This window comes from Sus scrofa, chromosome 6 (assembly GCF_000003025.6).
Source record: "Sus scrofa isolate TJ Tabasco breed Duroc chromosome 6, Sscrofa11.1, whole genome shotgun sequence".
In the NCBI taxonomy this organism is placed as follows: Eukaryota; Metazoa; Chordata; class Mammalia; order Artiodactyla; family Suidae; genus Sus; species Sus scrofa.
The window spans coordinates 117,157,273-117,185,167 of NC_010448.4; the positions used below are offsets into that span (position 1 = coordinate 117,157,273).

The following is a 27,895-nucleotide window of genomic DNA, read 5'->3' on the forward strand; positions in this document are numbered from 1 at the left end:
ATGCTTGTGAATTGGAAGAGTTAATGTTATCAAAATGAATATACTACCTAAGGCAATCTACAGATTCTGTGCAATCCCTATCAAATTACCAAGGACAGTTTTCACAGAACTCAAACAAGATATTTCAAAGTTTGTTTGGAAGCACAAAAGTCCCAGAATAGCCAAAGACATCCTGAAAAAGAAAAATGGAGCTGGAGGAATCAGGATCCCGGACTTCAGACTATACTACAAAGCAACAGTCATCAAAACCCTGTGGTATTAGCACAAAGACAGAAATATTGATCAGTGGAACAGGACAAAAAGCCCAGAATTAAACCCATGCACCTACAGCCAACTAATCTATGACAAAGGAGGCAAGACTATATACAATGGAGAAAAGACAGCCCCTTCAATAAGTGGTGCTGGGAAAACTGGACAGCCACATGTAACAGAATGAGATTAGAACACTTCCTAACACCACACACAAAAGTAAACTCAAAATGGATTAAAGACCTCGATATAGGACCAGACACTATAAAACTCTTAGAGGAAAACATAGGCCAAACACGCTCTGACATAAACGACAGCAACATCTTCTCAGATCCACCTCTTAGACTATTGACAAGAAAAACAAAAATAAACAAATGGGACCTACTCAAACTTCAAAGTATCTGCACAGCAAAGGAAACCCTAAACACAACGAAATGACAACCCACAGAATGGGAGAAAATCTTTGCAAATGAATCGACTGACAAGGGATTAATCTCCAAAATTTATGAACACCTCCTGCAGCTCCATACCAAAAAACCATCCAATCCTTCAAAAAATGGGCTGAAGATCTAAACAGACAATTCTCCAAAGAAGACATACAGATGGCCAAAAAACACATGAAAAGATGTTCCACATCACTGATTATTAGAGAAACTCAAATCAAAACCACTCTGAGGTACCACCTTACACCGGCCACAATGGTCATCATCCAAAAGTCAACAAACAATAAGTGCTGGAGAGGGTGTGGAGAAAAAGGAACCCTGTGACATTGGTGGTGGGATTGTAAATTGGTGCAACCACTGTGGACAACAGGATGGAGAGTCCTCAGAAAGCTAAGCATAGAACGACCATTTGATCCTGCAATCCCACTCCTGGGCATCTACCCAGAGAAAACCATGACTCGAAAAGACACATGTACTCCAGTGTTCATTGCAGCACTATCTGCAAGAGCCAAGACATGGAAACAACATAAATGTCCATCGACAGAGTAGTGGATCAAGAAGAGGTGGTACATATACACAATGGAATATTACTCAGCCATTAAAAAGAACGAAACACCAGCATTTTTAGCAACATGGATGGACCTAGAAATTATCATGCTAAGTGAAATCAGCCATACAATGAGATACCAACATTAAATGCTTTCACTGTCATATGGAATCTGAAAAAAGGACAGACTGATCTTCTTTGCAGAACAGATGCTAACTCACAGACATTGAAAATCTTATGGTCTCTGGAGGAGACAGTTTGGGGGTTGGGGGCATGTGCTTGGGTAATGGGATGGAAATCCTGTGAAATCAGATTGTTATGATCATTATGCAACTACAGATGTGATAAATTCATTTGAGTAAATCAAAAAATAAATAAATAAATAAATAAATTTTCCTCATCCTGGTACTGTCTTTGAGTCAAATATACATGTTTATAATGAACATAACTGTAGTTAATTTAATTGTTATTTTGACCATTGATACATTGATATTTTCTCCTAGAATTTTTCATTTGAAAAATTAAGAAGTAATGAATTAGGTTTTCTTTTTCATTATAAATGGAAAATAGTTAACTCAGAGCCTCACTATGAATGACAGTGTTAAATAACAAAATATTCATGCTTTTAAAAAGTCCTGGAGTACCCAGGTGGCCTGTTAAGGATTTGGCATTGTCACTGCTGCGGCTTGGGTGACTGCTGTGGTACAGTTTCAAACCCTGGCCTAGGAATTTCCATATGCCATGTGCATAGACAAAACAAAAACAAAAACAAAACCAAAATTAACCAAATAGAAAGTCCTGTTATCCTTCACTAAAGGAAGGTGTTTTAACAAATTTGGGGGGCAAAGGTAGGAGGACATGTTTAATATAATGTCAAGGATATATTCAAATATTATGTTGAAATAATTTTAACACAAGCTTTATACCAGTATATAAATTACTATACATTTACACTTATAAATTGTGACAAGATTATCCTTAACTTAGAGTAGAGGTATGATGTCTTATATGGTAGCCATGAACCACATGTGACTACTTACATTTAAATTTTAACATTAAACTTAATTAAATTCCTCAGTCACTAGCCACATTTTAAGTCCTGAACAAGTGTACGTGGTTAGTAGCTACCCTACTGGACAGAGAAACATGGAACACCTCTATTATCACGGAAAGCTCTACTAGACAACTAACTGAAGTACAGTTAGTTCTTGAGAAGTGCACAGTTGTCTACTCAGCAGTATATGGTAAGTAACAGTCATTAATAAATATTTATTGAATAAATGTTTCATCAAATAATACAGAAGTCTCTTTCCTTAGACTCTAATAAGAATTAAAAAAAACTTTTACACCTGATTCTTGTGAAAATTAGAAACATATAAATGAAAAGCAAAAGAGCTTTTAAATGTAATTATACTTATCTGGAATATGGTATAACATTACCTCTCAATTCTTCTGGTTTGACTTCTTTCACTGGTGTAGCAACCCTTCCATCTTCTTTCAGGTCTTTTATGGAAGAAGTTCTGCTCCTTCATAATGGGAAAGAAGCAAGCAATTAACAAAGAAAGGTTGTACTTAAAGTTAGTAAAACAAATTTTAGGTGAGGCTTTTACACTGAATTTTAAATGTCTGTGGTGAAACTTACAATACATATTAATGGTACTATAGAGAGAGATAAATATTGCAAAATTCTAATTGGTAATGAGTTTTATACTTCACGGTAAATTAATAGAAATTTAAAATTTGTTGCAAATGACTTGAAAATTTTTGAGAGAATAGCAAAGCAGTGTTTTTCAAATGAAATTAGTCTTTTCTAGAAAGTGTTGCTATAAGAAAAAAAGAGTTTACTGAAAATTATTTAAAAGCTGTTTTTCTAATAATAATTTAGCAGTTTCTGGGAAGCCACTATAAAATGCAAGAAGCAAAAGTACTATTTCATATTTAAAGTTAATGAGGTTTTAGGAAAATGCCCAAATTAAAATGTTAATGTTATATCTTTTTCAGAGCATCTTTCTAGTTAGAATTCTATATAGTGAATAATGAAATATTTCTTATTATCAGTATTTCTCTGGTCCAATTCTTGACTCTTAGACTAGTTTTCACTGTATTTAAAAATAAGTGCTCTTCCTCTTATAAAAGTTCTAAGATAATAGGTATCAACAATAAAGCCCGAAGTTTCATTTTACACATGTTGTAGCATGTATCAGAACTTCATTTTTTTTTTTTTCAGGGATGCACCTGCACAATATGGAAGTTTCCTGCACAATATGGGTTGAATCAGAGCTACAGCCACAGCAATGCCAGGTTTGAGCCACATCTGCACAATATGGGGTTGAATCAGAGCTACAGCCACAGCAATGCCAGATTTGAGCCACATCTGCAACTATACCACACCTTAGGGCAACGCTGGATCCTTAACCCACTGAGCAAGGCCAGAGATCAAACCCACATCCTAATGGATACTAATCGGATTCTCAACCCAGTGAGCCATAACGGGAACTCCATTACTTTTTATAGTTTAGTAACATCCCACAGTTCAAATATATACCACTCAATTAATTTATGAGTCTATTGAAGGATTTGAGGTTGTTTCCACCTTTTGGCCATTGTGAACACTGATGATATATATGAAAATTCAGATATGTTTTTGTTTGAACACCTGTTTTGAAATCTTCTGTGTATATACAGTGGCGTGACATTGTTGGGTCATATGGTAATTGTAGTTTTAACCTTTCGAGGAACCACTGAAATGTTTTTTGCAGTAGCTGAACCATTTTATATTCCCATCAGCAATGTATAAGAGTTCCAATTTTCAGTAAGAGTGGCAAGATTGGGCATCCTTCTCTTGTTCCTGGTCTTAGGTTGAAAACTTTCAGTCTATACCACTACATATAATTGCAGTCAAGAGTTTCTCATAAATATCTTTTATCATGTTTTGGAAATTCCCTTTCAATTCTAGTTTTTCGAGTGTTTTCGTCATGAAAAGGTGTTAGATTTTCCACATGCTTTCAACATCAGTTGAAATTTCACATGATTTTTCCCCACCTCAATATATTACTGTGGTATATTACATTAACTGTTTTTGTATTTTGAACCACTCTTACATTCCTATGATAAAACTTACTTGGTCATGATATGTAATTCTATTAATATGTTGCTGGATTCATTTTGCTAGTATTTTGCTGAGAATTTTTGCATTTATATTTGTTAAGTCATTGGTCTACCTTTCCTTTCTTGTGATGACTTCATCTGGCTTTAGCTGTGGGGAGCCAAGGAGATACAGGAGGCCAAGGAAGGAAACTAGCCTGATGGCACAGTTCCTAAGGCAGGGTTCCTAACAGAGGAAAAAAAGCCTACCCGCCGGCACAGTTCCAAGGGCAGGTTTAGAAATAGGGAAAGGGGCTTACCTGGCGGCACAGTTCAGAGGGCAAATTCTAAAAATAATGAGGCTCACCTGCTAACCCGACAGCAACGGCTACAATAACAAAAATAAAGGCTTTGCACAATAGTGCAAGAATAAAAATTGCTTCTTGGAAAATTCAGTCTTTCCTGTTATTTACTTATTACTCAGCCTTTTCTGTTATTTGTTTGTTATTTTTCTATATTGTTTTGTGATTCAATAAAATTGAAACAACAAAAATTGGAACAGTAATAAAATAATAAGAGTTTCACTTTGGTGAAATTCCCCCTATTCAGATCTAATGTAAGCAAAAACAAAGTGTTCATTGGTTTGTTACAAGTACGAATAGGTTTTAGAGTTAGGTCATTGTGGAGTGTATAACAGATTAGACTAGGTTAGACGTACATTATTCTTGATGGAAAAAAAAAATCTTGCTTTTAATAAGTTTTGTAGGGAGCTTTTAAGTTTTAGAAAATTAAGTTGCTTTGATATATAAAATATTTTCTCACACTGCCCCTGACCATAACGCTTTGAAGTTAGTACCCTAAGCTTTAATCTAAAAAATGAGTTTTTGTAAATGTTAAATTCTTGTGCTTGTGAACTTTCTAGTTGTTAAAGATTAGCTTAAAACAATAATGGGTGGCACTTGCTAAGAGTAACCACAAGACGTTTTATACTGAATTGCCTTATTTTCATATAATGATTTTTCCATATAATGTTTTGTACCCATTATAATTTTACATGATGCACTGTATCTGTTAGTTTTAAATAAAATTCTTAGAACACAATGTATATCTACTATACCATGTAGTCTAAAATTTAACCTTTGAGAATATGATCTAAGCACTGTGATGTAAGTTACAATTAAGCTGTCTATATAAACTGTTACCTATGCTAATAAAATTTGAGCAGTCCAGCGCCCTGAAAGAAGGGACAAAGAGGCTGTCTCCGTGTGCTTCACCAACACTGTCCATCCCCGGAGCGAATACCCTGGCTGCTGGAGCTGGACTCCGGCATTTAGTATCAGGGTAATGCTGACCTTAGAGAATGGGTTACAAAGTATTTCCTCATTTTCTACTTTTGAAGAGTTTGAGAAGATATGATATTAATTATTTTTTCAATGTTTAGTAAAATTCACCAATGAAGCCATCTGGTCCTGAATTTTTTTTTTTTTATTTTATCTTTTTGCCTTTTCTAGGGCTGCTCCCTCAGCATATGGAGGTTCCCAGGCTAGGAGTCGAATCGGAACTGTAGCTGCCGGCCTACACCACAGCCACTGCAATGTGGGGATCTGAGCCATGTCTGTGACCTACACCACAGCTCACGGCAACGCTGGATCCTTAACCCACTGAGCAAGGCCATGGATCAAACCCACAACCTCATGGTTCCTAGTTGGATTAGTTAACCACTGAGCCACGACAGGAACTCCCTGACTTATTCTTTGCTAGATTTTACTGATTCGATCTCTTTACTCATTACAGATCACTTTAGATTTTTTATTTCTCCCTGAGTCAGTTTTGATAGTTTCTAAGAATGTAATTATTTCATCTTTATTATCTAATTTGTTGTTCAAAGTATTATAAATTGTTCATAGTATCATTGTATAATCTTTATTTCTGCAAAATTTTCCAATTTTATAATGAATTCAGAAATTCAAGTCTTTTTAAAGGTCTATGAATTTATTTGATCTTTTCAAAGAAACAACTTCTGTTTTCATTGAAAATTTTTGTTTTTTTTAACCTTTTTTGTTTATCTCTGCTCTAATCTGTACTTTTTTTTTTTTGCTAGTTTTACTCATTATTTTCTAGTCCTTTAAGCTATAGAGTTAGGTTACTGGACCTGGAATCTTTTTAATGTAATCACTTATGGCTATATATTTCCTTCTAGGAACTGCTTTTACTTATATCGTTAAGTTTTGGTACATTGTGTTTTCATTTCATTCATCTCAAAGTATTTTCTATTATCTCCTGTGATTACAGATTGACTCATTGGGGTTTTTAGAGCATGGTGTCTAATTTATACATATATTTGCATTTTCTAGGTTTCCTCTTATTATTGATTTATAGTTTCATTGCATTGGGTCAAAGAAGATCCTTGGTATGAAATTAATATTTCCAATTTTTTGAGATTTTTTTAAGGTGGGTTAATAATACTTAATCCTGAATTATGATCAATGTGAATGTGAAAAGAATGTGTTTTCTATTGTTGCTGGTTAAGAGTACTATATAAGTCAATTAGGCCTAGAGAATTTTAATGCTGTGCAAGTCTGTTTCCTTACTGATATTTCTAGTTCTTTTATCCATTATTGAAAGTGGGGGTAATGAATTATCAAACTCTTATTATAGAACTGTCTACTTCTTCTGTCAGTTTACTTCATGTTTTGAGGTTATGTTTTTAAGTATGTGTAAGTTTATAATTTTTGTATCTTCTTGACAGAGTTATCCTTTTATCAAGATACCAAATAGTCTTAGTCTCATATAATATATTTTGACTTAAAGTCTATTTTGTGTTGTATTAGTATAGCCACTCAAGTTCTCTTTTTGTTACCATTTTCCTGGAACATATTTTTCATCCTTTCACTTTCAACCTACTTGTGCATTTGGATCTCAAGTCAATCTCTTAAAAACAGCATATAGTTGGATAATGTTTTCTTATCTATTCTACCACTCTCAATCTTTTAATAGGAGAGTTTAATCCATTTTCATTAAAGGAATTCCTGATAAGGACTTACTTATGCCATTTTGCTATTTGTTTTCTATATTATTTTTATCTTTTTATTCTTTAATTTCTCCACAACTGCCCCTACCTTCTTTTGTGGCTAGTTGATTTTACTGCTTTAGTTTCCGTCTTATTGGATTTCCCGCACTTATTTGTTCATTTTTTGTGTCTTATTAGAGTTTTTCTTAGTGGTTCCTTGGAGATTATAATTAACCTCTTAAATTCATAAAATTTAAATTTGAATTAAAAATCAATGTAGTTTCAATAGTATTTAAAATCATGTTCCTTTACAGCTCTGCTTCCTCCCTTTATGTTGTCATTCTCACAAATTACACATTTATACATTGCGTACCCATTACTATAGATTTATAATTATAGTTTTATCTATTTTAATTAGATAGAAATATACAACAGATACATAATTAAAATGCAACTATACCTATTTTTGTATTTATCTTTGTAGCTACCTTTACTGTTATTTCTTCATATGAAATAACAAGTTACTGTCCAGTGCCCTTTCATTTCTGCCTAAAGGGACCACCTAAAGGATTTCTGATAGAAAAGGTCTGATAGTGATGGAGCTCCTCAGTTTTTGTTTATCTGGGAATACCTTAATATTACCTTTATTTTTAAGGACACTTTTGCAGGATTCAGATTTTTTGTTTGAAAGGTTGTTTTCTTATAGCATTTTACATATGTTGTTCAACTGCCTTTTGTCCTCCATAATTTCTGATGAGAAACTGTCTTACTGTCTTCTTAATTTTATTGAAGATCCCCAGCACATAATGCTTCTTTCAAGGTACTATGTTTGGCCCTGGCATTCAACAATTTGATGATGTCTTAGTGTGGACCTCTGAGTTTACACTGCTTGGAATTCATTGAGTTTATTGCAAGTATAGATTAATTTCTTCAATCAAATATGGAGAGTGTTCAGTCAATGTTTCTTTAAAAGTTCTTTCTCACCCTTTTTCTCTTCCCTGTCACTCTTGGACTCTGATTATGGGTAGATTTGTATTCTTGATTGTGTCCCTTGGGTTTGTTAGGTGCTGTTCATTTTTCTTTATTGTTTTGTCTTTCTGTTTCTCAGCCTGAATAATCTCAATTGATCTATCTTAAAGTTCACTGATTCTTTCTTCTGCCTGATAAAATTTGCTGATGATCATCTCTAATTTTTGACTTCAGTTATTGTACCTTTCAGCTTCAGAATGTCTATTTGTTTCTTTCTTATAATTTCTATCTCTTTATTGATATTCTCTATTTGTTGAGACATCAGTTTCTGGACAGTTGATTTAAAGTCTCTGCTCAATAAGCACAATATCTGGGCTTCCTCAGGGCCAGTTCTTTGATTACATTTTCCCGCATATTAATAAGACAAACCATCTTTTATTCTTCCTCTGACTCATAATTTTTGTAAAAAGCTCAAAAACTTGAATATTTTAATGTGACATGGAAATAAGATTACCTTCCTTTTATTGGGCTTATCTTTGTTGTTTGTTGTGGCTTGTTTTTGTTTTATAGTGATTCTTTTAAACACTTTCTGTAATATCTGTATTCTTTTTCATTCCCGGCCACTGAAGTAAGTGCTTAGCTTACTGATGAGCTTGTGTTTTATCCAAGTTATCTTAAATACCTGATGCCGAGAGAAAGAAAGGAAGAAAGAAAGAAAGAAAGAAAGAAAGAAAGAAAGAAAAGAAAAGAAAAGAAAAGAAAAGAAAAGAAAAGAAAAGAAAAGAAAAGAAAAGAGGGGAAAAAAATCACACTCCCAATTTTAGCAAATTGGCTGAGGTGTAGTATTCCTTTAATGCTCATCCAAGCTTTTTTACAACCCTGCCGCTACCTTCAATTCCTGCCTACTCAGATCCTGCAAGTCAGCCAGAGGTAAAAGATTAGTCTTCTTGGTCTTTTCTGAGCATATGTACAACAAAGGTCATATTTGTGTACTTTTCATTTCTTCAGTATATCTTTTTTCCCAACCTCTTCATTCCCAGGCACTTTGTTCTGTTTAATGCTTGTCCTCTCTTATCCACAGCCTCAGACATTAGTGTTAAGTATATAACTTTAAATGCTTTTAGCAAACAATGCCTTGGAGTAGTTCTAGCTGTGACTGCTCTAAGTCAGGAAAAACAAAGACAAGCCTTTGTTCTGGTGCTTCAGGGAGTCATCAGACTGATCAAAATACTGAACCATAATTCTCTGAGAATAAGGTTCATATTTTCCCTCTGGCACTAGCAATTTGCACAACAAGCTCAGGATGTTTGCTTCATAGTAACCACTAATCTGAGAGGTGGAGGATGGCAAGTAGTCAATTTAAAATGCCAAAGTCTCTTCTTAATTCAATGCGGCAGTCTGTTTTTCATTAACTTTTCCCCTTTTTATTGTAAATTTTGGATTAGCTTCCAGATTTCTAGAGAAGTTTATTCTAATTTTTGCCTTTATAGTTCTTTTGGTGGTAGGACAGAGCCCTGGAGATCCCTATTCTGCCATTTCTAGTAATATCTTAATTTTTATATTTTTAAAAATAAATTTTAATATTTAATATCAAAATTATTCTTTAATTTCCTTTCTCTTTTTAAATAAACTATCTACAGAAGATCAATCATCATTTGAACATAAAAATATAAAAGAAGCATGAAAGGTTCTTACCATTCTTCCAGAGAAGTTTCAAACTGTCAAAATAAAAGATCTCTATAAAAATCAAATTTTAGCATTCCAAATCAACAGTAAACTTAACTCACACTTCAAGACACTGATAAAATTGTAATTACTTCACATTCGCCAGTATATTTTTGTCAAATTATACTCTATTATTTCCACAACAGTTATATATTTATCCTACCTAATCCTATTCTTTTATTATTATCCCCACCTAATTGTTCTTACCTTTCATCTGTTTCTAAATTTTACCCTTTCATCAAGGGTCATTTCAAACGCCATTTACTCCTAAAATACTTTCCACACAATTAGAAGTATAATTATACCCACTGAATTTTAATGTATCACTAAAGAGTAGAAAACACATAATCTCTTGTGAGTTCACAAATAGTTAATTTTTCATAGTATTATCTCTCTTATAGACTATAAACTCCTTGGTAGGAATGAAGTTCTACATATATATTCTAACACTATCCTAGGCTATAAAGGGGCACAAATTGATAAAAACACAAGGAATATATAGTCATAATGTTATAGGTTTCATAGGTAATCTCCAATTCAAGATTTTTAAATTAGACACGTATGATTACTTCTCAATTCCCATATCATACTACAATTTCTAGGGAAAAATAGATAGGTATGTCAATAATATCACTAGAATATATTTTGAGAAGAATTCCCAGAAACAATCATTGGATGAGACTGATAGCGAAAACATATCAAAGCAAAGTGTAACTCAGATGGGATAAGTGGAGATCATTTTAGGGAAGGTGAAAGGTTTCTCTGTGAAGCTCATGAGAAATTGTCAGATGTGAGAATAAGCAGGTGACTATCAAAGTAAATAAATGAGGGGCTGTCTGTGATGAGAAGGGCCAGACCAGTCTACTTGCTTAAAATCCAAAAAATTGAGAATACATGGCTGAGAAGTTACCTTCTAGTCATTGCCATGAGAAGAATTCTCTAACCACACTGAAGATCTAAGATGGAGAAACTAAGAATGGAAGTTATGGTTCTAGACAGAAACAAAACAGACTCTACATAACTAGCAGAATCAGGTGAGAGGAAAAACAAAAGCAGATTTATCAATGAGTGAGGCTTCAAACTAAAAAGTAAGCTCATTAAGGCAGAAGTGAAGGTTCACAACTTTTCTGCCTTAGCATACTGCCTCCTATTTACAATGAGCCTAAATAAAATTTTTTATGTATTGGATAAAAGCCTTTGATGTAAGGAGATTTTGACAGCTGCTAAAAAGCAAACAAATAATAACAACAAAAAATTTAAAAAACTTACGTTAGCAACTAGTAATCAGTCTGGTGTTGGGAGACATGTTTCTACAATCTTTTTTTAACCTCTTTGTTTCTATTTTCTATGCTGAAAACTCCATCTTGTCCTGCTTTACTTTACCCCATATTCCTGCTTGAAAAACAGTCACAGTGCTGGTAAATGAATTAAGCTTAAGAACAAAGACCTAAAGGCATAAGTTATTCATATGGTCAGCTGAATGAGGACATGATGCCTTGATCTAGGCATGCCTGACCCATTACAATAAGAGAAAGAGGAACCTCATGGCCCCAACTGGTTTATGAGCAGTCCGTAGCAGAATACGCATCAGCAAGGAAACCGAGGTGCTAACCTAGGCACACAGGTTGCCACAGATAGGCATGCCATTTGCGGAAGCACAATGATGATTCTCTAGATGCTATGCATAGACAGCTAACACCAAGCTTCCTCAAATGCTAATGATCATTAAATGCCTAAAGGTCAGAAAAAAAGCTTAACCATCTACCAGCTATGTGACTTTTAAAATAATAAAAGAACTCTTCAAATAATAATAATAATAATAAAAAAAAACGATATCCTGCACCTACAACCCCCTCCTCACTTGATGTAATACTAAAGAGCACAATAAAAGCAATGTGGTTTCTCGAGGCAGCCTCCTGGTCTCTGAGACCTTGAGTCCTCTGGTTCCCACATTTAATTAAGATAAATGCCTCTGTGTCTTGTTTTATGTTAACTTTTTCTTAAGTTCCACAGCACCCATTCTTCAGCCCTTACCGGCTGAGTTGGTCTTGGCAGTCTGGTCCATAATTTATAAATGCAAAGACAAAAAAACAGTATCCAAATATTTAAGGAAAGATTAGAGCATGAAAAATAATAAATTATTTCAGATATAAGAGAAATACCGTAATGAACAAAAGTTAATATAATAATAAATTCAAGGCATACATATAGATATTTATTTTTTCTCCACAATATTAAAAACAAAAAACCAAAATTTAGTATACACAAGAATATCATTATCCAAATATAAAAGACTTTAAAAAGTAATCATTTCATTACCAGTATATATGAGAATTTAGTTTGTTATAAAATTTACATTTCAAATTAATGGAGATGAACAAGTCAATTAATGATATTAGGATAATTTGAAATAATTAAAAATAATGTGTCATCTCTGCCTCATACAATAAAAATAAACTTCAGATGGTTAAAGAAGCTTAATGTTTAAAAAAAGTATTAGAAATGATTTAAAAATTTGATAATATGAGAAACAATTTTTGAAACAATAAAAAAAATCCCAGAATTTGTCAGATAACACATTGGTCAACATACAAATGTCACAATGAAAAAACTACCGCAAATAAGTTTAAAAAAAAAAAAGCGTTCCCATCATGGCTCAGCAGAAGCAAATCTGACTAGGAACCATGAGGTTGTGGGTTCAATCCCTGGCCTTGCTCAGTGGGTTAAGGATCTGGCATTGCTATGGCTCTGGCACAGGCCAGCAGCTATAGCTCTGATTAGACCCCTAGCCTGGGAACCTCAATATGCCACAGGTGCAGCCCTAAAAAGACGAAAGACAAAAACAAACAAACAAACAAAAAAAAATAGTGCAATCAGAAAAAAATCACAACAAAAAAATATGAGATATCCATCAATATTTCTATAAATATATAAAAATAACACAAGAAAGAAATGGGGAAAACTACATGAATAGTAACTAACAAAAAATTAAATACAAATGAAAAGAATGGATAAGATGCTTTACTTATATGTCAATTGATCTACTTATTTATCTGCATCTATAGACATGCACACACAATTATTCTCAGATACACATTAAACGAATACTATATACACAAATATGTTACAAAACCAATATTTTAGCATTAAGTTTTAATCAATTTTCCCATCTTCCCCATTACTTTCCAATTAGTCCTTTGTTCTAAATAGGTTGTTGTATTGTCTTTCCTTAGGCCTGTAGTATAGTATAAGTGACTCAATGGAATTTTAAAAAACCCCAAAGAGACTAAATTCATCTTCATTATAACTAATGAATACAACTGTTGGAAATCCCAGTGAGTGTTTGCATGTAACATGACAAGCTTATTCTAAACTGTGTATGTACCAAAAATAGTCAAAGAAGTTTTAAAAAGGAAAAAAAGGGAAATACCATATCAAGTATCAAAACATATTATGAAGCATGAAAATTAGTAAAATGAGGTACTATAATAGGGAAGTAAAATTAACCAATGGAATAAAGCTATTAAAAAAATACTCATATATGAAAACTTGATATATGACAGAGGTGATATAGCTGATTTCTAAGAAATGATTGGATTTTGCAATAATATTGATGTTGAGAAAAATAATTTTCTACATTTTTAAAAATGAAAGTAGCTTCCTATTCCATTCTCACACGGCAAAGTAAATTCACACTGTTGGAATACCTCCCTCTTATTATAAAATATCTGTAGATGTGAATACTAATACTGAATACTATTTCCCACAACTGTGACCTTCTTTCATCTGGAAAAAATACTCATACCTTTGAACTTTTATTTCAATAGTCAATTTCCAATAAATATCCTATTCAAAAGTCCAAAGCATCTTGAAAGCATAGGCTATATTTATCAAACAATATGAATTTTTTTTTTAATTTAAAAACACACTCCCTAGGTTTTAAAAGCTGCCTTGTGCAAAACCTGACATAATTAAAAAATCATTCCTGGAGTTCCCATTGTGGCTCAGTGGTTAACAATACCAACTAGCATCCATGAGACCATGGGTTTGATCCCTGGCCTTGCTCAGTGGGTTAAGCATCCAGCGTTGCTGTGGGCTGTGGTGTAGGTCGCAGATGGGGTTCTGCTGCTGTGGCTGTGGTATAGGCCTGCAGCAACAGCTCCAATTCAAGCCCTAGCCTGGGAACCTCCATATGCTGCAGGAGTAGCCTTAGAAAGACCAAAAAAAATCATTCCTGAATCCATTCATTTAGGAGTATTTAATGCCTATAATGTGCCAGGTTTTAGTAGGTATTGGTTAGTGGCGAATTATAAATAGACTCTAACTCCCAAAATCTAGCAATCACATAGGACAGAGAGAAAGAAACAACTAAGATACAATGTGCTGTCACAGTAGTGGTCAGTAAAATGTCATATGAGATTCAAGAAACGACAGCAACGAAGCTTTGGAGGGCAAAGTTGGTTTGTGGAAAGTGATTGTTAAATAGAGATAAAAGAAAATGCATAGGTCAAGGCCCAGAAGTAAGGAATTAATCAAAGCTAAAACAGAGTAGGTGAAGGTACACGAAGCTTAAGAGTAGATATTATCTTATAAAGGACTTTCCTGTCATGCCAAAGAATATGAATTAACCATTATTGACAAGAGAGATTCAGGGAGGGTTTTAGGCATATACTGGCAATAATATATTTAGAAAGAGAAGGCATATGGCTTGATTTAAGGTGGAAGAATGGGATGAGGAAATGACTACAGCACAGGTACCAGTGCAAGGGTCCTTATAGTAACCCAGGCAAAAATGAGAATGGTCTGAATGAAAATCCCACAGTACTGACAGAAGGAATTATCCACATTTGAGACACTTCCAGAGGTGGAATCAAAACAAATTAGTAACTGTATATAAACGGTGAGGAAAAGCAAGCAGTCCATATAATTAATCAATGTTCTGGCTTATATTACTGGGTAAATATTGTGCCATTAACTGCACCTGGGAACACAGAAGAAAGAAATAACTAGTTCAGGAGTTCCTGTTGTGGCTCAATGGGTTGAGAGTCCGACTAGTATCCAAGAGGATGTGGTTCAATCCCTAGCCCCACCCAGTAGGGTAAGGATCTGGCACTGCCATGAGCTGTAGTGTAGGTCGCAGATGTGGCTCAGATCTGATTTTGCTGTCGCTGTGGGGTAGGCCAGCAGGTGTCGCTAGGATTGGATCCCTAACCTGGGAACCTCCATGTGCCATAAGAGCAGCCCTCAAAAAGCAAAATAATAATAATAATAATAATAATAATAATAATAAAAAGATGTTTAGCTGGGATTGAGTATATGAGTCTTATTTAAAAAAAAAATCTGAGCTGGAAATCTCAATTTGGTGTAAGCACATAGTACATAAATGACATAAATTCAAATGGGATCATCCAAAGGCACATTAGAAGGAGAAGAGGATGAAGCTGGGAAGCATCAGTATTTCCAATATGGCCAGAGGAAAAACGGTCAGTCATGAAGACTGGAAGGTACATCTACTAAAGTAGGAATCAAGTCTGTTGAGTGTCTAGTTAGTAGAGGATACACACAAAAATAGGAATTAGATTTTTACAGAAGGAGAAAGTGGTCAACAGTTTCATTTTTGCCAGTACACAGAACCAAATTTCCATTTTACTCACTTTAATTTGTGTTGTATATGCACAGGTACCTGTATATCTCAGTATTGTATTCAACAATGCATCAGTCACTACTGCATAAGAAGCCACTCTTTAACTTGGTTGCGAAAAACAATCCCTGTTTTATTTATTCATAATTTTGTGAGTCCTCAATGTAAGCTGGGCTTAGCTGTGTGGTTTCTTGGTCTTGTGAGGTAGTGTGACCTCAAACTAGCGCAGTCATCTGACAATTTGACTAGGATAGATAGTTAAAAGACAGTCTCGCTAACAAGTCTGATGGTGTGTGCCTCCTACAGGTTGATCATTGATCCTCAAGGAGGCTAGATTAGGCTTCTTTACACCTGGGAAATTTTTATGGCAGTGAGAGCATGAAAGAAGAAGCTTCAAGGCCTCTTGAGATTTTTCTTAGAAGTTGTATGACATTGCTTCTAATATATTTGCTGTTCAAAACAAGTCCCAAGTCCTATCTATATTTAAAGGTTTAGAAAACAGACTGCCTGTTAATGAAAGAAGGTGTAAAGGAGGAGGGTGGTCATTTTCAATCCACCATTATCTTACCTTGGCCCCAAGGATATATGTCTCCTCTATGTAAAATGTATCAAAGAATTAAATATAAGTGCTAAAACTGTAAAACTCAAAGAAAAAAAAAAAAAAACAAAACATGTAAATCTTCATGACCTGGGATCTGGCAGTGAATTCTTAAATATGACAACAAAAGCACAAGCAACAAAAGGATAAATTGAACATCATCAAAATCAAAATTTTGTACAGTACAAAAACTTTGGACAGTATAAAGAAAGTGAAAGACAACCTACATAAAGGAAGAAAAATTTGCCAATCATATACCTGATTAGGATCTAGTACTGCAATATATGAAGGACTCTTACAATTCAATAACAACAACAAAAAAATGAACTATGAAAAACAGATTGGAGGTTCCTCAAAGTACCTTAAATGACAAAGTAATTCTACCCCTTGGTTTATACCCCAAATAACTGAAAACAGGCACTCAAACAAATCCTGTACATGAAGGTTCATATCAGTCATATTTATAACAGACAAAAGATGGAAACAAACCAAATGTCCATTAACAGATGAACAGTTAAACAAATTGTGGTAGAGACATACAATGGAATATTATCCAGTCATGAAAAATGAGATCCTAATATATAGCGCAATGTGGATGAACCTCAAAATGATACATTAAGTAAGAGCAGCCAGACACAAGATCAGATGTTGTACGAGTTCATTCATACAAAAACTTCAGAAAAAATAAATCCACAGAAATAGAAAGGAGATTGTGGTTGCCAGGCCAAAGTAGAGAGGAAAATGAGTATTAAATCTTTAATGCATACTGGGTTTTATTTTGGAGACGTGAAAATGTTTTGCAACTAGATAGAGGCGCTGATAGAACAACTTTTTGAATGTACTAAATGCCACCAAGTTGTTCACTTTAAAATGGTTAGTTTTGTTATATGAATTTCATCTTAATAGAAAAAAATCTGAGAAAATTAAAGTATGAACATTAGTAATAATGCATCAATGCTGGTTCATTAGTTACAACAAATTACTACAAAACAAATGTACTACATAAAAATAAGATATATTAAAACTGGGTCCACAGTATATATGAAATCTCTGTATTACCTTTCCAATTTTTCTAAAAATCTAAAATTGTTCTAAAATAGTAAAAGAGTTTATTTTTTTAAAAATCCAATATTATCTAAAAGAATATAAAACATTAATTACCTAACTAAAAGAAAGGAAACTATGTTAAAGAAAAAAGAATATGGCCACAGTTTTAAGTACAGGATTAATAAACATAATCAAATAAATATGGCCCTATAGTTAGTGTGGGAATCAAAAAATTCTGGGCTAAAAAACAAAAGAGAGTTCAAAATCCAAAGACACTTCTGAGCCTCCAAATTATCACAGTAGTGTTATGGACTGAACTGTGTCCCCTCCCCCCGCCCTCAATTTCACACATTGAAGCCCTACATCTCCAATGTAACTGTGCTGGAAGATAAGGCCTTTAAGAAGATAAATTTCAATGCTGTCACACGGATGGGGTCCTAATTCAGTAACACTTGTGTTTTTATAAGAAGGGGAAGAGACATCTGAGCCCTCGCCCCAAGAAATGGGCACAGAGAAAAGGTTTGTCCTGGGACACAGGAGAAAGAGGCTGCTTGCAAACCAAGAAGAGATTCCCCAATAGAAACCAACCCTGGCAGCACCTTGATCTTAGACTTCCAGCCTTTGTGAGAAAAGAAGTTTCTGTTTAAGCTACCAGGTCTGTGGTATTTTGTTATGGCAGCTTGAGCAGACTAAGGGACCAAACATACTAATTGGTGAGTGTTTTAAGAGCTGAACTGACTGTGGAAGGAAGTACAAGAAAAATGGGTATAATAGAATGGGAAACAGTGGATGTGTCAAGATGTGAAGTTTCAAATGAAATATAACAGAATTAACAGAATGAGAGAACTCAAAGTACTTGGTCAAAAGGGTCAGATGATTAAACAATAGGTTTCAGAACTAAAACAGATACAAAGTGCTGCAAGAAAAGCAAAGTTTTCCAATTATAAGTATTTTTACATTCATGTTACTTGGTCCTCACAGCTGACATACCCTCAGACTTAGGGATGACTCAGTACAATGGTGAATAGGATGTTCTTAAGTCTCAGACACAGCTGGTCTGAATGCTGACTCTGGGAGAAATGAACCTTTGGAATGATTTTCCTCATCCATAAATGGGGATAATGGCAGTTTCTACCTCATGAGGTCTCCATAGGCATTCAATAAAACCATGCTTATTAAGTGTTTAATACAGCCTATGATATATAGCAAGCACTTAATTAATACTAGCTTTACTATCATTGTTATCACAATATAATTATTCTTTTTGTGCAATATATTCTTTATATTTTGAGGAATGACTTCTAAATGCTTTCTATGCCATTAAGTCATGGTAGCATCTTAAGGACTTGTGTTGATTAAATGAAGAGGAAATTTTCAATTTAGTAGAAATCATTCCAAATTAAGACTATCTCCAGTCCAGGAGAAAAAGGTGGAAGAAAAAAATACAACAAAAGCTCTTATTTGTCTGGGAAGTTATCCAGGTGATTGTTTCCATCACTTTTGCATTGCTTTCTCATTCTTTACAAAAATAAATATAGAGAAAATGTTCACAGTAACTCACTCTGAAGAATTTTTAAGATTTCAGAATTGTATTTAAAATTCTATGAGTGGATAGACAAATTTATGGCAGCTGGCTCATTTACATAATATATTTACACAAAATGCTGCATTTTCAGTTTTCTTGAGGATAAGCTGTAAAACATAATCATACTATGTGAATTATTTTACCTAAGGTAATATTTTACCTGGCCCATTATCCACAGTGTTTAACAGTTCATTACCTGCTCAGAATCTCTAGCAGGACTGGGTAAAGAACATAGGCTTTGATAACAGAGAAAGTGTTTTCAAGGCCCAATTCTGTTTTGTGAGTTTGAATAAGATTCTCAACTATTTTAAATTATTATTTCCTCATCTGTCAGTAAGACATAATAACAATCATTCAACAATAGCTTTGAGCTATTTCAATGGTTGATAATAGCTACTATAATTGCTTACTAAAATACCTATGAATCTATTTTCATTTTTAACAACATGCATAATTATTAACTAAGACACATGGAGTTCCCATTGTGACTCAGTGGGTTAAGAACCTGACATAGTGTCCCTGAGGATGCAGGTTCAATTCCTGGCCTCGCTCAGTGGGTAAAGGATCTGGCGTTGCTGCAAGCTACAGCATAGGTAGCAGATGGGGCTGGGATCTGGCGTTGCTGTGGCTGCGGCTGTTGCTCCTGGCCTGGGAACCTCCATATGCCACAGGTGTGGTCATAAAAAGAAAAAAAAAAAAAGAAAACACAGGTGACGTCTATAGCATATCATATTAATTAATATTAATTCTCCTCTATCTACTTAATATACTCCTCAAAGCCCATTACACCTGTGACCTGCAAAGCATTTTCTGAAGGGGTATTCTAATTTGGGGAAACAAGAAACAGAGATAAATATAATACTAATATAGAATAATACACATAATGTTATACAAATAACAATAGCTAATGTATATATTGAGTGCGTAACATATGCTAGTAGCACTTTAACACAATATCATTATCTCCATTCCCATCTAAGTTTCCAAAATATGAGGCTCTAAGGGCTGTGATCTCAAAGACTGTATTTTAATGCCACTAGAAGGGGACAGCACTGTATGTTAAGCATGATGAAGAGCATCGGACCTTTCTCAGAGACAGATCTAGTAACATGGTAAAGAAAGAGAAATAGCACAAATCTCTGGCAAACTTACCTTCCTGTCTGGGCAGTGGAACTGTGCATTAATTGCTTAGAAGCATAATGTTAAAAAAGGTATGAGAAGGTTTTTATCATTCCTAAATAATCCTTTGAAAATAACTGAGTTACAGTGATTTTAAAACTGAACTCCCTTCAGAGCATAATAAAGGCAAACTTTAAGAGGTTAAAAAGACAAAGAAAGAATCATTATATTCTCTTTTAACAGACCCTATTAAATTTTTCTTTAGAACAAAATAACTCATTAAAAAGGGCATTCTGTCCTTTTATATACCAATTTACTTACCTAATCATCTAATCAGTTTAGTGTCTCTAAAAAGGATATAAATACTATTTAATTTACTAGTCAAGTTGGCTTATGGAAATTACTACTTAGCATGATTGCCTCTGGATAAAGAACAAACAGGAAGGAAAAAAAATCTAATAAGGTCGTTTTACCCTTCTGAAGTGACACTATCAAAAACATGTCTAGATTAGTAAATTATGTACCTGAGCAAAGATTTGATACAGCATTCCAAGAATCATTAAAAAAAAAAAATAATTCCCTAGGTTCTTGAAGTAACAGACCTTTTTAGGCTCTTTAGACCTTACAAAAATGTCAATGTTTTAACTATCACTTACCTTTTTCAAATTTTCCTGTATTTTAGACTCCACATCTTCAATGTGTGAAATCATTTTGTTGACACATAGTGCTGGGATATTTACTAAAGCACAGCTTTTACGTCGGCATGGATAGCTAAAGTAAATGCCTTTATTCACTCCTACAGATAAAGCAGATAGAAGACATCAGTTCGCAGTTATATATGGAATAGTAAACCTTGATTTTAGAATATGCAAAATGTATTCTGCTCTACCAATACTAACATTCTTAGACTTTCTTTAACAAACAGATTGATAAATGTCAGAGGATTATAGAATTAATTTATTTCATTATAGAATGAAGTAATCTGAAGGCTAAAATAAAATATTCATTGATAATTTAAAATGTAATAAATAAAAACAAACCTAAGAAGCAAGAATAAAACTTCAAGCAAAGTTAAAATGTTCCATAGCATCATGGAAAAAGAAAGGAAAAAAGGCAGGAGACCATTTGTTTCTAAATAGATCCTGAATCACTTTAAAAATGACTTTGAAATATATTTTAAGTTCTCCCCTCAAAGAGACTCCACATCTTCTAATGTAAATAATGTCCAACCACTCAGGCATTGAAGAAGTTCTGCCTTAAATCCAGCATGGGTTCTCTTGCTAAAGAAGAAGAAAAAAAAGCAGGTCCCCATCATCCTCATAATAACCTCATTTTCTACCTTCCATTTCTGAAAATTGGACTCTCATATGAAGAGTGATTGATGTTCTCACTATGGCATTCAGGTTGTACTCATCATAAAATCCACTCAGTCTGATGTGCCTCAGTGATTCTAATCCTGGCATGTCCCAAATCAACTGAAGGTTGCAGAAGCATAGTTGTCCATGAAACTCCACCAAAGTGCTTACTTGCAATCCTTTTGCCTCTAAGGACTCTATTGGACTGGATGACAGCCGCAACCACTGATGTTAAATGCAAGACACAAAATAGGCTCAGTGACTCAATGAGAACAGTCTGATGTCCTCATTTCAGTTGACCTTGAGGAAAACAGAGGGAATGCTGTTGCCTCCAGATTGTGCCTTTTGTTTCAATATTTACACACAGAGATGGTAAATATTTTAGATAGCTTCATTTAAACTGCAAACCTTTAAACATCTTTTAAATGAAATTGTGTAATCTCTTCCTCCAAAAGTGAGTCTCTGTTAAAATGGCATATCTGTTTCATTTATAAATGTTTACTCTGTCCCATTTATATTCCTATCCTGTATGTGGAATAATAGCCCATATAGAAATGTATATATTTTTAACATTTTTGAGTGCTAAAACTATGTGTCAAATATCAGACTATGCTAAGTACTTTTGATGCCGCATTTTATTTAATCCTCACAATAATCTTATAAAATGGGATTATTACCTTGATTTCATGTATGAGGAAATCAAAGCTTAGAGATGTTATATAAAGTGTCCCATAGCACAGACCTGGGAGATGGGAGAGCTGGGAACTGAACCACATCTCCCTGGCTTTGGAGTGTAAGCAATACCATCAAGTTTGCTCTTGTATTTTTTAAAATGTGGTAAAATAATGAGAAGTGGTTTTCAAAATATACTTCGCAGCACCTCAGAAGTTTCACATATCACTTGCTTTTGAAATTTGAATGTTTGTTCAGATAGCAGTGCTGATATTCTAATGCAGTTGAGTTTGCTTTGACCATGAACAAATACACTTGCTATACTATTTTTTTGTGTTATATTCCAATTTTCCTCTTTTGTTCTTACACAGAGAGATACAGAGTTTCATCTCTGTAACAAAGGACCAAAAAACAAGCTGGTAAAAATTATACATTGGGAGTTCCCGTAGTGGCACAGTGGTTAACGAACCCGACTAGGAACCACGAGGTTGCTGGTTCGATCCCTGCCCTTGCTCAGTGGGTTAACGATCCGGCGTTGCCGTGAGCTGTGGTGTAGGTTGCAGACGCGGCTCAGATCCAGAGTTGCTGTGGCTCTGGTGTAGGCTGGTGGCTACAGCTCCGATTCGACCCCTAGCCTGTGAACCTCCATATGCCGCGAGAGCGGCCCAAGAAAACGGCAAAAAGACAAAAAAAAAAAAAAATTACATATTGATCTCCTATCCAAAGATCCTGAAAAAGGCATGTTGCCCTTCCCTCTAGAAATAAGGTTTTAATATACATTTTTTCCTTTTTAAATTATTTTTATTTTTTCCATTACAGTTGGTTTACAGTGTTCTTTCAATTTTGTACTGTACAGCACACATACATATATACATTCTTTTTCTCACATTATTCTCCATCATAAGTGACTAGATATAGTTCCCAGTGCTATACAGCAGGATCTCATTGCTTATTCATTCCAGGTTTTAATATACATTTAACAACCAGGCAATTGTCCTTATACTCAAAGCATTTGTTGCTTCATTAAATGTGGAGAAAACAAGGACAGCAATGACTCATTTAACATTTTTCTACATGTGACACTCTCAAAGTACTAATTGAAAATTAATTACCAGAACACCCTATGGTTTAGAATTAACATTTTACATAGGGTAAAGTGGGGAAAATGAAATACTGTGAATAATCTTACACTAAAGTCTATAAGAGACATGGCATCATAAGTGGCAGAAGATATAACCAGAATTCAGGAGTTCTCATTACTGCTTTATTCTAACACATGCACAGCATAAGTTAAAACTTTCCTTTCCATTTCTTTCTAATTTACCCAAATTAAAGATACACCTGATCACTAAACTAGGTGTCCATGGTCACTCATTTTTTCAACTTGATAATTATGCTTCATAAGCTAAAACTACTCAGTCTCTCAGATTTCTCACTGAATAAATGAATGAGTTGGTGAAGTATTATGTAAGGTCATTTTCACCTAAAATTCCATGATACAATAAATTAATGATTTTAGTCAAACATAAATTGATAGAGCTCTGATTCACGAAGCCTATGCACAAACAATCAGGGTATTTAAAGAATTAAACTCAGGAACAGCGCTCTAAAAACCTTTCCAACTCCAACTTCCTTGCTAAGAATCAATATATAAGAACAAGATGCTGCTGGACCTTGGCCAGGGCTGAGGTCTGTTGAGACTACAACATAAAACCTCCATTTGAGGAAAAAATGTGGACAGCGAAACAATGGTTTATGTTCATTAACTGTCAACTCTTCTTGCTCAGTGAATTTGATCCTTACATAATTTATTCAGAGCCCCAATAATTTAAGATTTTATCACTACCATTTTTATGTCTCTTCTGATTTTCATATGTATTTCCTATACATCCATCATCCCAACTACTGTATCATCTGTTAATCTGGAAGTGGGCACTCTCAGTAAAAAACTTACAGGAACACAAATTTATTTTTCACATTCAATTATCCCTTTTAACAACTCAATATTCTTTCCAAAATGTAGATAAATTAGTGCTCTTGAGTTTAGAAATAATTTCTTCTCCTTGCAAAGCCTCTTTGTGATGAACAGAAAGCATCTTTAACATTTTTTATGAAAAACAAAGCTCTAGTTTTGTTATACACTGGGAGCGGGGAAAGGGGAGGAGGGAGACTTTTTCCTGAGTAAAGAATGAATATGCGGAGTAACTCATAGAAATTATCGAATCTGAAGAACAGAAAGAAAAATGAAAAAAAAAAAAAACAGATCCTCAAGGAATTATAAGGAAAAAAATCAAACAATCCAACACACATGTGAAGCTGAAGTTCCAGAAGGAGAAGAAAGTGAAGTCTGGAGTAAAAAATATTCTGGAAATAATAGCCAAAATTTTTTGAAAATATGAAGACAAAGACTCACATATCCAAGAAACTCAATAAATCTTGTATGGTTAAAATATAAAGAAAACTATGTCTGGGAACATCATAGTCAAATTGCTGAAAACCAATCATAGCAATGAAATCTTTAAGGCAGCCAGATAACAAAAGGACATGTTACAGGGCACTTGGATATGAATAACTGCCACATTTCTCATCAGAAATAATACAGGCCAGGTTATAATGGAAAAAATATCTAAAGTACAGACAGGCAGGCAGGAAAGAAGGAAATTAGGGAGAGAAGGAGGGACAAACATTAAAGAAAAAGTAAATTTGACATCAAAATCAAAACATTCAGCTTACCTCAATAAGATATGAAAACAAATGAAAAGACAAGCAAGAGAATGGGAGGAAATAGATACAGATCCAAAAAATTACTTGTATCTGGAATGTATGAAAAAAATTTACAACTTACTATACAGGAAGACCATCTAATAAAAAATGAGCATAAGACTTGGACTCTTCCAAAAGACAACATGCAACAGACTAATAAGTATGCTCAGCATCATTAATCATCAGAAAAATGCAAATTTAATTCACAGTGCAATACCACTTGACAATCTCTATAATGCCTAAAATTTAAAAGGTTCACAAAAGCCAGTATTCCTAAGGATATAAAACAACTATAACTCATATAACTGGCGGAAATGTAAATCGCTTTTGGAAAACAATTTTACAGTTTCTTATAAAAATTAAACATACACTTATCATATGACTCAGAACTCCATTTGTATGCATTTACCCAAGTTAAATAAAAACATGTCCAGAAAAAGACTTGTGTGTAAATATTCATAACAGCTTTATTTATAGTAGCCTCAAATTAGAAAATCTCAAATTTTCATCAGTGGTTCAACAGATAAACGATACAGTACTCATGCAAGGGAATATTATTGAGCAATAAAATGAACAAACTACTAATAATACTCAACAACATGGGTGAATCTCACTAACCTCCTCTGAGCTTTTGAAAGAAACTGGACATAAAAGAGCACAAATGGAATGATCCCATTTATTTAAAATTTTAGAATGATAAAACTAAAATCCTATCAGTACATATGAAGGATGGGCTCAAGTGATATTGACTACAAAGGACATGAATGAACTTTCTGAAAAGATGGGAGCTTCTACATCCTGTTTAAGATGGTGGTTAAATGGATGCATACAATTGTAAAAACTCATTGACCTGCATACTTAAAATGAATGGATTTTACTGTACTTAAATTTTACCTCAACAAATTTGTTTGGTTAAAATAACCTCCAACTATTCCCAGTGACTGAATTCAATAATCTTGTACCATTCTCCTTCTTTTTTAACTTTTTATATAGAACATAGTAGAAAACACTTCGTTGAAATGTTCTTCTTTAAGAGCTTTATTTCACATCTTCATTGCTTATTTCTCCTCATATTCCTTCATCATGACTACTTAGTAAGAAATCCTCTTTCCTCTTTCTATTCTCTCCTTTAGTCAACTTCTTTGAGTGCCTGACTCCCAAGTAAACATCTTTAGATTCAACTTTACACTTAACTCTTGCCAAATGTACAAATCTTCTAAACTCTATCCTTCCTAGAGCCCAATTCTATCATTGAATGTAGAGAAAAGTAGACTGGACTTGTGGATCCTATGTAGATAGTATGGAGAAAGAGAATTAAAATTAGCGTGTATCTTTTAAGAAGTTGATATACCACAAACAAGGAAATAAAGAAATTCATGGTATCAGTAAACTAAAATGCCAAAGCCAAAAAGGCTACCAATGACCACTTTTGTATGACCGGATATAGAGATGGAAAAGATAAGGAAGACATCAGAGGGAACCCCCAAGAAAGGATATAAGATTAACATTCAGAAGTCAGTTGCATTTCTGTATACCAGCAATGAAATATTAGAAAAGGAATACAAAAATACGATACCTTTTAAAATTGTACCTCACAAAATCAAATACCTCGGAATACACCTGACCAAGGAGGTAAAGGACCTATATGCCGAGAACTATAAAACTTTAATCAAAGAAATCAAAGAAGTTCTAAAGAAATGGAAAGATATTCCATGTTCCTGGATTGGGAAAATCAATATTGTAAAAATGGCCATACTACCCAAAGCAATCTACAGATTCAATGCAATCCCTATCAAATTACCCATGACATTTTTCACAGAACTAGAACAAACAATCCAAACATTTAGATGGAACAACAAAAGACCCAGAATCGCCAAAGCAATCCTGAGAAACAAAAACCAAGCAGGAGGCATAACTCTCCCAGACTTCAAGAAATACTACAAAGCCACAGTCATCAAAACAGTGTGGTACTGGTATCAAAACAGACAGACCAATGGAACAGAATAGAGAATCCGGAAATAAACCCTGACACCTATGGTCAATTAATCTTTGACAAGGGAGGCAAGAACATAAAATGGGAAAAAGAAAGTCTATTCAGCAAGCATTGTGGGAAACCTGGACAGCTGCATGCAAAGCAATGAAACTAGAACACACCCTCACACCATGCACAAAAATATACTCAAAATGGCTCAAAGACTTAAATATACGACAGGACACCATCAAACTCCTAGGAGAAAACATAGGCAAAACACTCTCTGACATCAACATCATGAATATTTTCTCAGGTCAGTCTCCCAAAGCAATAGAAATTAGAGCAAAAATAAACCCATGGGACCTCATCAAACTGAAAAGCTTTTGCACAGCAAAGGAAACCAAAAAGAAAACAAAAAGACAACTTACAGAATGGGAGAAAATAGTTTCAAATGATGCAACCGACAAGGGCTTAATCTCTAGAATATAGAAGCAACTTATACAACTCAACAGCAAAAAAACCAATCAATCAATGGAAAAATGGGCAAAAGACTTGAATAGACATTTCTCCAAAGAAGATATACAGATGGCCAACAAACACATGAAAAAATGCTCAACATCGCTGATTATAAGAGAAATGCAAATCAAAACTACCATGAGATACCACCTCACACCAGTCAGAATGGCCATCATTAATAAATCCACAAATAACAAGTGCTGGAGGGGCTGTGGAGAAAAGGGAACCCTCCTGCACTGTTGGGGGGAATGTAAACTGGTACAGCCACTATGGAGAACACTTTGGAGATACCTTAGAAATCTATACATAGAACTTCCATATGACCCTGCAATCCCACTCTTGGGCATCTATCCAGACAAAGCTCTACTTAAAAGAGACACATGCACCCGCATGTTCATTGCAGCACTATTCACAATAGCCAGGACATGGAAACAACCCAAATGTCCATCAACAGATGATTGGATTTGGAAGAGGTGGTATATATACACAATGGAATACTACTCAGCCATAAAAAAGAATGACATAATGCCATTTGCAGCAACATGGATGGAACTAGAGAATCTCATCCTGAGTGAAATGAGCCAGAAAAACAAAGACAAA

The 27,895-nt window shown here is 34.3% G+C and overlaps 1 protein-coding gene across 1 annotated transcript in view; it reads right to left on the bottom strand.

Annotated features, from left to right (window-relative positions):
• CCDC178 (coiled-coil domain containing 178) overlaps positions 1-27,895 on the bottom strand; it is a 421,961-nt gene that overhangs the window by 392,233 nt on the left and 1,833 nt on the right. Inside the window, exons 3-5 of the mRNA XM_021097611.1 lie at positions 20,674-20,813; positions 9,998-10,020; positions 2,680-2,765 (exon numbers count right to left, since the gene is read on the bottom strand). Coding sequence (XP_020953270.1) covers positions 2,680-2,765; positions 9,998-10,020; positions 20,674-20,813 — 249 coding nt within the window. The remainder of the gene's footprint in view (positions 1-2,679; positions 2,766-9,997; positions 10,021-20,673; positions 20,814-27,895) is intronic.